A 16,979-nucleotide genomic window follows, 5' to 3' on the forward strand; every position below is an offset into this window, starting at 1 on the left:
TGCGCGTCCGGAAATCCCAATCCCCCCCCCCCTCCTCCGCTGTCACTAACTCCCCTCATCCATCTCCCCTCTACCGTAATTACCCCCTCCTCCCCCTGCACCAATGCCCCTTCCCAGGACTTCCCAGTCTATTCCCTGTCCTGATCCCATTTCTCCCGGCCCGATGCTCTCCTCCCCCTCTCATCATGTCTCTCCTCCTCCTCCTCCTCTGTGTCTCTCCCAGGACGTCGGCTGATCCGGGGCCGCCAGGGAGGGCTCGGGGCTGCAGGAAGAGAGCTGGAGCTCCGGCGGTGGCCTGGCTGCTCTTATTTTGTATTAAAATGAGGAGGAGGAAGAAGAAGCTGCAGCAGCCACAGCACCGACATCTACTGGGAGAAGAGCAGCAGCAGCAGCGGCGGCAGCAGCATCCTCCTCATTATTATTAGCAGAGCAATAATAGAGAGCAGGCAGCGGCGGCAGCAGCAGGAGGAGGAGGAGGGATGAGTCAATACAACTAATAATTTAATGGGGACACAGAAAGGCAGAGAGAGAGAAGCAGAGCAGCTCCGGACAATACAGCACAGTGCACAGCCCTGCCTGGAGGAGCACAACTCCCATCCTCTGCCCATTGTGTACTGAGCCCAGCATCATCCTCCCTCCCTCCCCCTGGCACAGGGACTGGAGCTGCTGTTCTCACTTTCCTCACTTCTTCTCCTTCCATTTATTGTTATTATTTATTTATTTCCCCCCCCCCCCCTATCTGTGTGATCAGCTCCCACCCCTACCTACCTCCCATCTACTTATACATCCACCTGTCAACTACTCCCCGCCTGTGACAGCAGCTCAGTCCTGGAAGAAACTTTGCTGCTTTTATTTTATTATTTTTTTCTTCTTTTTTTTTGTGAATGGACCTAGTCGGAAGGCGGTAGCTCGCTGTTATCAGCCAGCTCCCCCCCACCCTCCTATATACTTGATCATCATCATCCTCCTACCACTCTTGTCACAATGCTGGGGCTTGATTTGATTGCAAGCTTCTTGGACACGTCTCCAGACTGACCGAGTGACTGCTCCCAGCTGCTGTTTCTTCCTCTTCTGAGCATCTCTTGAGTATTTATCTACTTTTTATCTGAACACTTGTCACATTCGTCCTCCTCTCGTCGGCGAGCAGATCTTTATTTATTTGTTTTTCCTCCTCCATTTTGGAGAAGAACATAAACATAACAATATAGAAGAGAGGATCCGTAGGGTGCTGCCCCAGAAGTGTGTGGAAGCCCTTTATACCTTTATATGTTGTGGAGCGGTGAGTATTGTTTCCAGTGTGTGTTGTGTTGTGATACTGTGTAGCACTTTGCTTCTTTGTCTCTTTAAAAGGTCAAAGGGAAATCCTGGCCGGGATTGTGGACTGGAGGCAGCAGCAGCCTTGGATGGGACTTCCCAGGCTTCCTGTGTCTCCTGGGACCCTGGAGCATTGATGCCCTGTCACTGTTGTATATGGAGTGACAGCGGTGTGGAAACTTTTACTTGGTCCCGCAACGCTCTTTCTACCTAACGTCTCATTATCACCAAAATTAAGATTGATTTCCATTATTTGCTCCTTCTCCTTGTGACCCTTTACAATAAGTGTCTTGTGTGCGCACACAAACACACCCCTTCTTTATATATACACAGTAGTAATTATATACCTCTGTGCGCTGATTCATGTACACTTCACTGGTCATTAACTCCATGTGTCATCTCCACTTCTGACCCTAAACTGTCCAGACGAGAACCCTGTGCTGGTAGACACCTGCCTTACCTGTGACTGATGCCAGAGATCCTGTCCTGCAAACACCATGGCAGTAATCTACAAATCCGAGTGTGAATTAACAGTCCAATAAAATTGCCATCTGATTTTTTTTTTTTTAGATTTCCGTAACTACTTTTATTAGGTGTGAGCTAGTTTTTAAAGTCTCCACGGTGTTCCTCAAGACTTTGTTTGAGAACTGCTATAACAAATATTTACGTTCTTCATGTTGTGAGTTCAAAACCTTAAGGTGAAATATTTACGTGAATGAATTTGTTCATATTGTAATATTTTCATAGACGGTAGATAGATCTACAGATGTTGTGTTCTGGCTGCTGCTTCCTCCTTCCTTATTGTGCTTCATGTCTGTGGGTTTGATAGGATGTTCATGTTTGTTGTGATCCAGGGAGAATCCTTGAGACACGACTTCTACCCTCCTCTTAGTTTTTGCATTGAATGGGTTAAGAAGAAAGTGGCTCTGGCTGACAGGGATAACTACAGATAATAGTCACCGCCTTGTGCTGTCATTGTGGGGACGCTCTGCTCATCATTATTTGTAACTGAGATCTTGGTGAACTTTAGCCCTGGGCATGGTGTTTTCAATGGGGAAATTAGATGTTTTCTGCATGTTTGCTACTGATTCTGGCGCTGATGAAGAAAGTCAAGTGTAGACTGAGCTGTGTGTCAAAATGCTACATGAGATGAATATGTCCATATATCCATGACCCCCTTCCCTGACATCCACATCCAGCATTGTAGGATGCTACACCTAGGTTTACACACCTAGACTGATAGTAAAAATCTGCTCTGTTTCACATAACTAGAGTTGAGTCTCATCTCTAATCAGTAGTGTAAATAAATTAGTCTGAGACGGGTAATATCTAGTCCACCGATAAATTATGGAAAACAGAATTGCAAAATTTATGTGACCGAGTTTAGTTTGGATGTGGATTTGAGAAGTTGTAGTCTTGACTTACTATGGACTTAGAATGAGGAGTAATTCATTTGTGACACATAGAAGGAGGTCAAAGATCAGGTCACAGCTTTTTCCATTAGTATAATGTATGTTATATGTAGTGCATAGTATAACACCATCCTATTGAGCAGAAGTTCCTTGTAACTTTCTCTATTGATCTTGTATGTGAGAGTTGAATGGGGCCGTTGCACGTGAACTTTGCAGCATGTGCTTGTGTTGTGGCTCAGGGTGGACATGCTGAGATGGTAGACATAAGAGTCCATTGCTATGCTCGTTATTGAATAGTATCTGGACATCTTATCTGCTTTATAATCCATGTAGACACTTTTCGTGGCTATATTCCTGGCTATAGACTATAGGCAGTGCTATTTTTCTTTGTAAAAAATGAAAAAAAAACCTCTTACTCTTGAAGCAACCCTGATATCAGCCACTTAAGAGTCGACTCTCATGTCAAATCTAACATCCTTGTTGCTGTATGTTTTTGGCTCTATTAATTTGCTTATCTGATGACCTTGATCGTTATGCCATAGGTTTGTGACCCTAAGTACACAGCACTGCATAAAATAACACTTTCTAAGCACAATCAATAAGGACCGGCTTGACAGGTGTAAAACATAAAAGATTGTGCAGTTTCGAGGTGTATGTGCACCAATAATTTCGCCCAGACTATGTGTTCCATTTATATAAATGTATGTTTATCCAAGTAAAATTGCTTATGGAGTTTTTTTTTTTCTCCTCCGCAGACAAGTATGCCTCGTTGATTTATAAATACTTCTGTTTTTTTTTTTTTTTTTAATTGTGCCAGGTGATCCTTAGAGGCGGGACTGAACATGGATCATTCGAACGAGACAACTCAGGGGATAGAACATTTAGAAATGTCTAACAATGTAAGCGATCCAAAAGGTCCGCCAGCCAAAATAGCCCGCCTTGAGCAGAATGGAAGTCCTCTAGGAAGAGGAAGAATTGGAAGCACAGGAGGAAAAATGCAAGGGGTGCCACTTAGACACTCTGCACACATGATGAGGTCCACTATCAGAAAAGGTAACATTCTTCCTTTTAGGTGAAGGAGAAACTGCTGTTGTATCCTAGGAATTTTTATCCACAGAAGAGTTTAAGTTATACTTTCGCCGTCGTATCCATCAAATTTCTATGATTTTTTTTTTCCTGTTTGGTATTTACTTTTGGCTTTCTGACTTATGAAAGTGGCAGTCGTTCAGGTATATTATATCATATACATTCTTTTTTTGCATTTATTATAATAACTGTTCATTTACTATTATTTTAACTTTTCTCTAGTTCAGCACTTAAGTGTAGATATCTAAGGTTGTCATTACTTTAATAACATCAACAGGAAGTGATCTTGGTCATAAATACCAAATTTTATATATATTCATTATCTCTTTAATTTACTTTTCCCTTTTTGAATGATTTATTAATTTTTTATGTTATTTTCAAAACACTAATCTTTTCTCTTGCAACGTTTAGATGTTTTTCTTTCTCTTTTTTGCCTTCTGGAATGCAATGTTGAAGTGATCATTTTCGAGTCCATAGTTGAAGACAGTGGAATTTCATTGTCCTCCAAGTGTAACATTTATCATACAATCATTCATTTTGCATTCAGTTTGGCGAAAACAAAGCATATATTGATCCTAAAATGAACAGACACAGCAGTTGGTATTGTTAGATCTCTATCTATTAAAATGGAAAAACAGCACTTCAGCAAATTCTTTGGCCTCTCTTCATGATTACCCTATTTATTGATTGTTTGCCAAGAATGTATGCATCTTAAGAAAGCCAGGGTAGAACAAGCATTAAAAATATAATTTATTATTACTTTGCAATGTGAGTGCATTAATATTGTACCGAGTTGCCGGAGCGAGGCTCTATATGAGAGGACTTTGTGACGCCTGCAAACATATAAGTTCTATAAATTCCTAAATAGGAGATTTCAGCTGTCTCTGGTACTATGTGATATTTGCACAGTTCACTTTAATGCCAGGACAGTTTTAGACAAGGATTCTTACAGACTTGCACTGCTCCTTGCTGTTTACATAGAGTCGTAAATGTTCAGCAAAAGCCCTAGCAGTGCCTTCAGGTTGGAATCATCTAGTATTTTTAGCACTGACCAAAGCTTTCCTCTTTTTTAATGCTGGCCGGTTATAAAGTTGCTGCACTGGGAAGCTGAGCCAAGTATTAGATCAGATGGGAGCAGTTGTGTGACAGGGCTGCTGTGTAATTCCCATCACTTGACCAGAGTAGTACTTTATGTGGGGTATACAACATAACATAGGTGCTGGGGAGCGCATCACGTCTTAGAGGGCTCGACATTTGTCAAGAGAGAGAGAAGCGATAATTACATTCTGCACATTTGCGCTGAGCAACGTAACATCTATATTTCTCTATACAATGACCCAGCAGTGGTAATTTTTCCAGCACAGGGAGCCTTTGCATTGAATAGATGGTAATCTACTCCTCTGTGCCAGGAAAGAACAAATGAGTGACTTGTATAAGGTCGCAAGGAGAGTTCACATAATGAATTGAGCTCCCCTCACCCACTTCAAAGACAGAGGAATCCCCACTTAGCTACTCCTTCAGAAGAGAATAGCTACAGTCTTCCTACATGTTGGAAGAATGTTCTAGATGTTAACCTATCGTATACCAAGCTGCTCAACGAAGCGCAGCAGGATAACGATCCCTATATTATATGAGATTTGTAGAATCGTCATTTGTGTCGCAGCTACGTTTTCTAGCATAACAAGCCATACCTGTAGTAAGCTATAGAAAGCTCTGTACTTGTCCTGAGCAAGACCATTGGTTACTTGTGTCCCACATGTGTTGGATTTGTCACTTTTTAAGAGACTATCCCATAATCTGATGTTCTTGTGTTCCTTGAGACCCACAAGGATACATCACTGTTGTGGCTGCTGTCTTCATCCTGAGCAGGGTAACGAATATTTTCTATAACACTGGAAGATGAACGTTCCCTTGAAAACTATATTTGATGCATAGGTTGCAGCTGAACTTGAAGTGTCTGTATTTTCTTTAAAAATAACATTTTTTTCTATTTTATTTGGAATTAAGGGTTAATTACAATCATTTTTTTTTATTGTAACATGATCACAAAAGTTCTTATTTTTCTTTAGAAGCCTCGCAGATGACTAATATTTTTACCAAATGTCAAAGACAATTTCTACCTGAAGAACGTAGAGTTGGCACTGTCAGGTTGATGACGTGTTAATAAGCAGTAACGCTCCAATTTTTTTCTGGACTTTTTATTTATTCCGTCGTCACCAGCTAAATTTTTGATTTCGATTTTTTTTTTTGTTTTGCATGTGGTTTTACACCCAGTCTGGTTGTTTACCATTTCTGTTTGTTTCATCTCCCTAGGAAATATGCTTCCAGTTTTCTGCGTGGTGGAACATTATGAAAATTTCATTGAGTACGACTGCAAAGAAGAACATGCCGAATTTGTATTGGTTCGGAAGGACATGCTTTTCAACCAGTTGATCGAAATGGCTCTGCTCTCCCTTGGATATTCGCACAGCGCAGCCGCCCAGGCCAAAGGTGAGTACAAAAGACGTAAGAAATTACTCTACAAAATTCATTTTATTTCATTTCTAGTATTTGTGCCTCCTTTTTTCAAAAGATGTTTGTTGTTAAATTTCAGAGAGTGGGGCTAGTTGTAAGGGACTTCAGATGTTATACTGAATCATTAGCATGCCTATTGACCTTAATAATATGGTCCACTGAGAATCTAGGGAGAAATGCTGAGCATATCTGAGCAGATGGAATGCTGAGAGTCGATTTGCATTTATGACTGAATACCTAGATGTGTTTCCTTTATTCAGTTTTCACAATTTCATTATTATTACTTAGGCAGCGTTATTTGCTGCTGACTCTTTCTAAACTGTTTTAAAGTGTGAAATCATGGAGGCTTTTGTCATCTCCCGTTGTTAGGTTTGTTTTCTTGTTTATACGTTGATTTATATCAGTTCTTAAATTTTATATGGTTTGCATTAGAGAGATATTTTTATATTGGAAAATTGTTATGTTTAGTTTTTCTTTCTGCTATTAGGAAATTGTTAGGTTTAGTTTTTCTTTCTGTACGTTACTCATTGGGGCTGTCACTTTGTCTTCATGATTTAGGGCTGATCCAGGTTGGTAAATGGAATCCAGTTCCACTCTCCTGTGTGACAGATGCTCCTGATGCCACTGTAGCGGATATGCTTCAAGACGTGTTTCATGTGGTCACCCTGAAAATACAGCTGCACAGGTGAGTCATAACAAGATCTAAAAAGTGCTTTGTTCATTAGCAGCAGCAGATGTGTAGTATTCCATGATAGGCAGCCATAAACCAAAATCAAAGTTTAAGAGAAATTTGAAGTCACGTTGTCACTTTGACAATGATTTTTTTTATGCCTTGCTATATGTACTGAATTATATCTAGTCAATTAATTCAATACATGCATTACAAATTGGTGTTTTACATAAAATGTACTTAACAGAAAAATATTTTGCATATCCTGTACCATGCCATCTGGGTACGTTCTGCGAAAGAATGACTTCACCCTTCTTAATGTAATCTGGTATGTGTTTTTTTCTTTTTCGTTTTGTTTTTTTGTTGTTCATACTCCAATGGCGATTGAAGGGGAAAAAAAAAAAATGTTCTTAAGTCTTTTTCTCATGATCAGTTGTGAGGAGGCATTGCACCTTAAATTGTTTCACCAAGCGCATCAGAGCAGGAAGGTAGAAGTAACATGCAAAAATAGTCGCCACATGCAGCTGATGTATAATTCATGCATCAATACAGCAGATGTGTTGTATAAAGTAATTAACTAATCGGAACAATCAGGAGACCGAGAGCAATCTCCAGATGCATCTGCTTGATGCGCAAAATGAAATCTGTCTGTCTTGAAGGAATGTTCTGCAGCAGGATGCAATCTTGTAATAATCCTTTCTTTAATCTGTCTCTAATAGTTGCCCTAAACTTGAAGACTTACCTCCTGAACAGTGGTCCCACATAACAGTACGCAACGCTCTGAAGGACTTACTGAAAGATATGAACCAGAGCTCACTAGCTAAGGAATGCCCTCTATCACAGGTATCGGCATTTAGAATAATTGACAATCTATAATCTTGTCCACAGTTCAATAACTGGTGAGGCTTGTCTGGTAATTGTTGTCACCTCCAGCGATTGTCCCTAGTGTTTGTACAGCAGTTGCTAATGCATGGTCTCGCCTCACCTGCAGTTCCTCTCCAGGATTGTGATGTAATTGGTACTGTACACTAGTGCTACATGCTGTCCACAATGGTAGGAAAATGTCTTGTACAAATGTCTACACCCAAACAATGAATTATGCATGCAGCTAAGGGGGAAAAAGTGAGAAAAGATTCCTCTTGGGACACGGAATAATTACAAGCAACACAATTAGAATCCTGTCATATAATCTAATTAAAATATTCTAGTAATACAATTAAACCATTGAAATCTGGCGTTTTTTAAAATAAAGATCTCGAATGACCTGATGGTAGATTTTGGTCACATTTATAGGAAGAAGGACTCTGGTTTTCCCCCGTAAAATGGTTGTGCTGTCTGATCGTCAACCTTTATTGAATACGTTTACAAATAATGTCCACATAATTTCAAAATTGTACAGATATTTTATTTAAAAATATAATTTATAAAATGTTTTTTTTTTTAAATATTTAAAACCATTATTTTTTTTTTAAAACTATGTTGTTCTTAGACTCTCCATGTTACCTAGAATCGAGTATCACCACACGCTGGCATCTGCAGTGTCGTAAATATTCTTATCACGTGCAGTGCACTCATATTTGCAATATAGTGATTATTTTTGTTAATTTTGAGGCATGTGAATGTTTTTGGCCATAGTAAGTTTTTTTATCTTTATAAGCCTATCCATAGTTTTCAACAGAGCGGATTTATCTACAATGCATAGAGAAGTATTGATAGTCGCCTTCAATTTTGGTCCATTTGGTATCCGGCACAGATATTTTTCTGTAGCTCCAGTCTTGTGGCTCCTGTTCAATAATTGTTGGACTGGAAATAATCAAAATCTTTTCACTGTTTACAGACAATTTATGCGTTTACAGAACTGCCACGTTTGTATCTAGTGCTCAAGGTGTAGGTGTTCACTGTAGCTGCTACCTACAGATAGGACTTGTTCCATCTTATTATTTATTTTGTAACCACTAAACAGCAAAATGCATTTCTATTATGAAGACATTACATTAAGTATTTCCAAAGGAAAATTTCCTTATACGAAGGTGAAACCCATTTCTTGTTTCTCCTGTGGCAAGGAAACAAAGAAAATCTTATTTTTCCCCTATTATTATTATTATTACTCTTGAGCATTGAGCTGATTTATAACGGTGTATGCAAATGGTGGTCTCTTTATTTTGTCTTTGAATATGCTTTCATTAATATTTTCCATAATTAAAACACTCTTTTGATCATAATTTTTAGGTAAATGATTGAAGTAGTGGAGTGGTTACTTTTTTTTGTGTATTTGTAAAGAATGACTATTTTCAGACATTACTTTTCGAAAATGCATGAAAACAGCAAGAAATTGTTAATATATAATAATGATCTGGTATATTTTAATCGGCACTAATAAATTTTTATTCTGAACGTTAATCTTGAATGTGTTTATATAGCATTTGTCCGAAAAAAAGTTTGATTTTTATATGGATTTTGACTGTACTTTTTATATGGCAGTAAGGGTATATTTTGTTATATAAGAATTACGAACCAATCCAATTAGATCCATGGACTCTACATAGAGGGATCCATCACATTATTCCCAGATAACAGATAACTCTCTCCTAACTTTACCTCCCTTAGTTGAGCTCTTGGGATTAGGATTTTAGACATTGGGTTATAGATGGTTTGTAGTGTTCTCAGATTTATGCATAAAATATTTCTATTTGCCTACATTCTTTTTTACAATATGGTATTGAAAAGTGAAAAAGTAAAGTAGTTGTAATTACTGAAGTGATTGTATGGGTTATTTATAGTGCTTTATGGTCTTGCTTCATTAATAATATATCACTATATTAAATATCTTTCCCTTCAGGGATTACTGTTACCATCATGTCTTGTTGAAATACTACAGTCTTATTTCAGTTGCATTTCCATTACAGTATTGTTTGCAAGTAGGAGCAAAACTGCTCCGGTTTGCAACCACCACATATTTCCTTGCACACACTGCACAGCGATACATCTTTTCTAGAGTTGCCTCCATCTATTCATATAGTCATCCATACATTTACTTGATGATAGACCACTATCGGATTTCTCTTATCTGGAAAGCCTTAATGGAAGGAAAACCTATAAAACCGGTCGCTGGAATTTAGTGATATTATGTCAACAGACAGGTTGAGCAAAACTTTCCCCTATTTGATTGGTATTGCAGATCTTAATCAATGTGTGTAGGTTTATGGAGATAGATAGAATTTCAAGGAATCTGCCTGCTCCCTTAATTACAGCAATTATAGAATAATTTGAATAGTTTATAGTGGTAGCCATAACCTTTATTAACGTGTAGAATATTTTTTTCAATTTTTTCCCTTTTGCTTGCATAGCACAAGTATATTCCACAGCACTGGAATAAGGACCTCTCACTCAGTCTCATTACGTCAGATGCGGCTTTTGGTCTGATTTGGCACCAATGCTACAAGAAAACAGCACTGACTACTTACCCATCATGGTGTGCTATATAGTATAAGGAAGTTTTTTCATATAGCACATCCCCATATGCTCCCACTTCTGTTGTGAGGATCTGATTAAAATTTACTTTATGTAGAAATGTCTTACTTTAGTTTTTTGTTGTTTTTGCAACTATATTCACGCATGAGAAAAGGTATCATTCTAGTGAGTTGAAAGTTCCGGGAATACTTTCTGAGACTTACTCTACAACATTAATTAAAATAATGTTTGCTTTGGTATTTTACAATTATAGTCTACTTCTCTCCATCTCCAGTGTAATTAATGCTGATGGTTATTTATGTTAGTTAGGGTGAGTGTATGTTTAGGTGAAATCTACTAAACACTGGTTTTCCACTGCGTTTAAAATAAGTAACATCTACTTCTGAGTGTAGGCATGTATGTGCATTACATGTTCCTGGCTATAATTTTTCGTATTGTATTTACCTATTGGTTATAGGGTGTTAATTACAGCTGGGCTTTTTTTTTTATTGTTTTTACCTTTATTTATTTTTGATCAGATCAATTTTATGGGAGATTAAGAAAAAATGCTGATCTAACCTAGGGGTCATACTGTTAGCCAAAGTTTTGAAAGATGGGTTGATCACATTCATTTGCGATATACAATGCCATAAAATTTGATCTTTGAGGTTTGATCCCTCTCCGTGGTGTACTACAAGTGGAATATCTGCCACCATTAACTTTTTGCTTTTGGAGTTATGCGTTATAGGTATTCTGCTTTTCTGGTGATCTGCTACTTTAGTCTAGGTGATGGTCAGATTGTGTGTTCTAACGTTTGACATGACCATGACTAAGAACTAGTTATTTGTATAGTTTGCAACGCATCAGTATTTTACTATTTTTCATTTCAATTTCTGTTCTCTTTTTAAATGAAACAATAAAAGAAAGAAGTTTTTATCCAATTTCTTAGTGCTTGCTTACTAACGTTTGACAACCAATGTGTGTGTAGCCAGGCCTTATATAGTTAAATATAGTTATATGTTATAACATAATTACTATTAGGAAGGAATCATTGTTGTTGGCTACTTTCACATTGTCTTTTCTGCTTTCTTCATGTCTTTGGCCTTTGGGCGCTAGATTATGAACACTCCACACCCATGTCATGCAAAAGTATAAAGGTTACAAAGCTACAAATGCCCATGTGGTGCTGTGGACATGCATTGCATGTAATATAAGTAGTTTACATTCATATATGGGAACATTTACAACATATACAGTTTTAATGCATTTGTTTATGGGCAATATTTCTCGATGTATTGCCCTGAGCTGTCACACATTGTCACACTGGGTAGTAAAGTTTTGTTTTTACACCTCCTTATAACTTCCCGGTATGAATTATTACGTGTGTGTTGTCGAAATTTGTAGCCACACAGATGGGAAAAGTATCGATGTCTGTGATCCAGGAGAAATATTGCTTTTTGTAATGTCCAGATTACACTATTTAAACAGTTTTGACATCTGTCTTCAGATTTTTGGAAGGGAAGAAGTCTATGCTAAGAACCATTTTGCAAAGTGTTCTCCATTTCAGCCTTTCTTTTACCTGTATTATGAAAGCAGATGGTCTGCATGTCTCTTGAATATTTATAACTATCGAAAACAATCTCTTGCTATTCACCCTTAGGCTTATGAGATGTCAGGACTGTTCTGGTTGGGAAAAAATCATCTTGGGTGTTTACAGAGAGAGGATTACATTAAGCTGAAATGACTATACATTTTCGAGTTTAATATTTGTCCATCAGCTGTTTAATCGTATTTAGATAATTGTGTAAATAAGTTGTTTCAGTCATTGCCCTCTCTACTTTATAGAGCTTGAAATCTTTAAACACTAGTAAACCAGATTTGTCAATATTGTCTTTTTGTTTGTTATTTATTTATTTTGCTTCCTGAGCTGAATAATAACCATCCCAAAATACTTTTTTGTCTCTTTGTGATGTATTGCATTCATTTTTATCTCGGACTGCTCCTTCTATACATTAACCAGTTCAGGCTAAATACAGTAAGAAGAAATCTAAAGTTCTGTAGTGTAAGGTTCTGCCTAATAAGAGGTTACCCAGAGCACCAGTAGACACATCATTGGCCCCCTTAGAATGAATTTACACTTTATATTGCATTTACAGCGTATGTTGGCGGTATCCTAAATTATTTGCCTGACACCTCTGATGGTTTCTGCTGTATAAGCGCAGAGTGCCATGTTTTGTTCATGTTAAGATGAGCAAATCAAATAGTAGATCCGGTACGAATCGGGCGATTTTTAGGCACTGAATTTGTATATTTTCTGATTTGCTATTGACGCTGAAATGGAAGTCAAACAGATCGAATAAAATGTTGATTTCAATTCCGTATATCATTTTACTGAAAATCTAAAATTAAAATTATTTTCAAAAAATTTACAAAATTAGAGAGGGTGTCTTTATACTATAGAGGACTAGAGCGGCTTATATACCAATTTCCAGGATAGTTAAAGTAAAATCGCTATGAACCAAACAGATTTAAAGCTGAATTGAATTTTACAAAACATTTGGTGAAGAGAATTGTGAATCATTAGCATAATTTTAAAAGTAGATTTTAGAAGGAATGATGTCATGGATATCAAACATATAGGGATTACCACAGTCACAGTGCCTGGTTCTATGCGTAATTGTCCCTGGTTTATCATGCTTGATTTTGATGGTAGATTACCTTTAAGATGACCATACACTTTTAAGGTGACTGGACAAGAATTACCTTTGTATGTTAATGAGCCAACACAATGCCAGGGCACGCAATGGACAGGCATGTTGAATTTTGAACTGCTTACTGTCATCTGCCTATGGAAACAGTGTCCATACTTGGCCAAGCTGAGCATGCATGTGTGGCACTTGGGATAGCTAAAGGAGCAATGTAAAATGTATGGGCAGCTTTGCCTGGTGTCATATGCATCAAGAAATTCTTCATGTTAAAAACACATTTTTCTAGAAATAATAAAATAGATTTTTCTTCTGCTGTTTGTAAACAGGGAATCATTTACAATTATCCTATTACAGGCAGTCCCCGGGTTACATACAAGATAGGGTCCGGAGGTTTGTTCTTAAGTTGAATTTGTATGTAAGTCGAAACTGTATATTTTATAATTGAAGTTTTAGACAAATTTTTTTCTTTTGCCCCAGTGACAATTGGAGTTTCAAAATTTTTGGTGTAATTGGACCAAGAATTATCAATAAAGCTTCATTACAGACACCTTATAGCTGATCATTGCAGTCTGGGACTATAGTAAAGCATTCAGAGAGCTTCACCAGAGGTCACAGTGGGCAGAGGGGTCCGTCTGTAACTATGGGTTGTCTGTAAGTCGGGTGTTCTTAAGTAGGGGACTGCCTGTATTGACAATATATTCCTTACAGTACTGTATTAATATTTCCTTTACTTTGCCATATTTTCTTGTACTTCTCTCTACTAAAGCCCTTCTGCTATAGATTTCATGTATAATGTCAGGTCTATTTTTATTATTCCAAAAATCAGAAATTATTGACATTTTCTACTTTGAGATTATTTGCACTTCTGACATTGTGTGTCTTTTTGTCCCCTTTCTCTCTGTAGAGTATGATTTCTTCCATTGTGAACAGCACTTACTATGCAAATGTCTCAGCAGCAAAATGTCAAGAATTTGGAAGGTGGTATAAACATTTCAAGAAGACACGAGATATGATGGGTAAGTACAGAAACATGTGACAATGGGGTTTTATGTTTTGTAACATATTATTAAGCCTTGAGGGCTGAATGTGAAGAATAAAGTGTATACTATGGGAGAACTGCATAGAATTGTTGTTTTAGAATTCTGCAGTTATCATATTTATATTATTTCCAGTGAATAAAAATTACTTTTTAAATTCATTCATCAATGATGTACAAATATTGAAAAAAGAAAAAGATATACTTGTTTCCTTACTGTCCCTGTTCCCATTGCTGCCTCTTGTCACACCAGAAATGACTGGATGAGGCAACGCTGCAGCAATTTTTTTTGCCCCAGTGACAATTGGATTTTAAACTGTTTGCAGTATTTGGACCAATGATTATCAATAAAGCTTCATTACAGACAATTTAAAACTGATCTTTGCTAAGTAAAGTAAAGCTTCCAGATGTTCACCAGAGGTCACAGTGGGCAGAGGGGTCCGTCTTTAACTAGGGGTTGTCTGTAAGTTGGGTGTCCTTAAGTAGGGTACAGGGTAATTGCTTAGATTCCTGAATTGTGGGTTGCTTTCTAAATTTCTATTTTCTGGGCAAAACTTTTAAATTCTTTTTAAGTATCAGAACCCAGAAAGTGTAGTGCTATGGAAATCCCACTGTAGACACTTTGCTGTGAGAAGTTGGTACTTGAAGAGGAAACTCTCTACTAAGCTCTGCTTCATTACCGCTAATACTCTCTGTAGCGTAGGGATGTGATTTCTTTAAATGATCATCCACTATCCCGAAACTATAGATCAACATTGGTAAGCTGCCTCCGAATTTGCCCCAAGCTATGTCAGTGAGGTCCTTGCCGGTGCCTAAAAGCAAATTTAATAATGGTTTTATGCCTGATTTTTTTGTCAGGGCTTTTTATTTTGAACCTGTCCCGACAAAGTTTTGGCCGGTTGCACTCACAACTTTTTTATTTTTTTGTCACGCAATTTTGAGCTTTTGAATCCTGACACTTTTCCTGCACTTTTAGTTTTCTGGTGTGCAATTTTTGGCTCATAATCAGACCAACAAGAAGCAAGTCTACAGACTTCTAAACCCCTTCATGACTGTGGTTTGTCATTTCTGATGCTCATTTGTTTATCTTACGGTGCGGCAAATTCATATCACAGTGCAAATCATCACTACATTTGGGTGCTAGAAAACAGCACCTAGTTCCAAAAATAATGAATGCCCCCCCCCCCCCATTGTTTTTGTATGACCAAAAAAGGTGAATGGGAGTCTCCCAGCTCATTGACTTACCAATCCTTTCCTTCCCTGGCTACACTTTACTCCTCTTTCTCAGTCCAGAGCTCCTACACTGTTTGGCTGACTGTGTGTGAATAGAGGAGTTGTAGCTGTGAGAATCCTTGTCGGGCAAACCCCTACCTAGTGTATGTAGTAAGCTTTATTCTTGATACTATTTTACACTACAAGGTATATACAAGTTGGTCCCTTATATTTATTCCTCATGTGACAGTGGTTGAGAAGGCTTGGTTCTCTTCAATGAGAAAAAGTACCAAGCGAATGTTGCCATTGAGTTGTTTTATATCGAACCCATATTTTTTCCCTAAACAAACAATGGGAAGACGGTTTACATCTCTGTTTTTTCTTCTGAACAATGCTGTAAAAACAGCTGTAAATATGTACAGCCGTTTGTAAAAAGATATTTGCCAGCTTTTGCTTGGTTTTTGGGGGTATACATGTGCTTTATAGATTTCTGTGGCATGTAAATTATAGTCCTCTTTGTTTAATGCTCTCATTACGATGTTGCCTTTCCAGTTGATTTGGCAAAGAATAAAGTACTGAATTTCTTGTTGCTTTACGTTCCAGAGCAAACAATGATATTTCGTTGTAGCATTAGCTAGTCCCTATAACTGGCATAACCAGTCCCTTTGGAAACATATCTGATTATGTCACTTATATTGTCAATGGATAATATATTGTTCCAATTAGGACCTTTAGTATAAATACCCATATTTGAGAATACTTCCTTAAATTATATTCGTGACTTACAACACAATATAAATTCTACTTATGGAGACAGTAGTACATTTTAATAGTACATTCAGTTATAGAAAATCCTTGATCTTCCATCTATCTATGGATGAGTAGATGCAGCACCCCATCATAAGTAGTACAAAGTTGTTTTGCTGTTCTTCAGAGCATTAACCCCCTTTTAGGTCTACAGATTCCATTTCAGATCCATATAAAGCAATGCATGTGTATGGCCCATCATATAGTGCCAGAATATGCAGCCTGAGCCTTGGAGCTTTGATAGGTGTGTCTCCATGAGTATCTGGTGTAACTGGATACTCTTTTATAGCTTGTGCATAAAATAAATATAGATTACACGCACAGCATTTTTAACTCTTGTAAACCGGAATAGGTTGTGTGTCTGACTCTCAGCCTATGGCGGAGATTTATCACTACTTCTACGCCAGTTTTCATGGGGGCATAGATGGGCACGGCGACCGGTGGTTATCACGCAAAACTACACCATGTCGACCCTAGCGTAGTTGATAGATGATACATCTATCATCTATGATACATCTTCCCCTACATCTCTTTAAATCTGACACCGCAAAAGGATAAGCATTTTCATGGAGTTTTTCTTTGCAAAATATCAGGTAAAAATACCACCTACTGATATTTCTGGTGTTTAAGGATGATTCTAAATGGTGTGTATTACACACTGAATATTAGCATGGGCGGCATACTTCATAATATAGTAACAGTAATGTCCATGTCATTTTATAAATCTTATGTAGATATAAGGCCCAGTTCACACCTGCAATCCGACCTCC

General features: G+C 37.7%; 1 protein-coding gene across 6 annotated transcripts in view; it reads left to right on the forward strand.

Moving 5' to 3' along the window:
* The window catches only part of SATB1 (SATB homeobox 1), a 130,694-nt gene that overhangs the window by 67,560 nt on the left and 46,155 nt on the right, over positions 1-16,979 (forward strand). For 4 of the 6 annotated variants that reach the window (XM_072153657.1, XM_072153660.1, XM_072153663.1 and 1 more), the window contains exons 1-6: positions 38-1,279; positions 3,544-3,779; positions 6,126-6,302; positions 6,885-7,011; positions 7,716-7,839; positions 14,059-14,170. In XM_072153657.1, the coding sequence (XP_072009758.1) occupies positions 3,569-3,779; positions 6,126-6,302; positions 6,885-7,011; positions 7,716-7,839; positions 14,059-14,170 (751 nt within the window). In that variant the 5' untranslated portion in view covers positions 38-1,279; positions 3,544-3,568. Of the gene's footprint in view, positions 1-37; positions 1,280-3,543; positions 3,780-5,450; positions 5,683-6,125; positions 6,303-6,884; positions 7,012-7,715; positions 7,840-14,058; positions 14,171-16,979 lie in introns of those variants that run through there. The other 2 variants (XM_072153658.1, XM_072153661.1) reach the window with 2 other exon arrangements.

The sequence above is a fragment of the Engystomops pustulosus genome, chromosome 5 (genome assembly GCF_040894005.1).
Source record: "Engystomops pustulosus chromosome 5, aEngPut4.maternal, whole genome shotgun sequence".
NCBI lineage: Eukaryota > Metazoa > Chordata > Amphibia > Anura > Leptodactylidae > Engystomops > Engystomops pustulosus.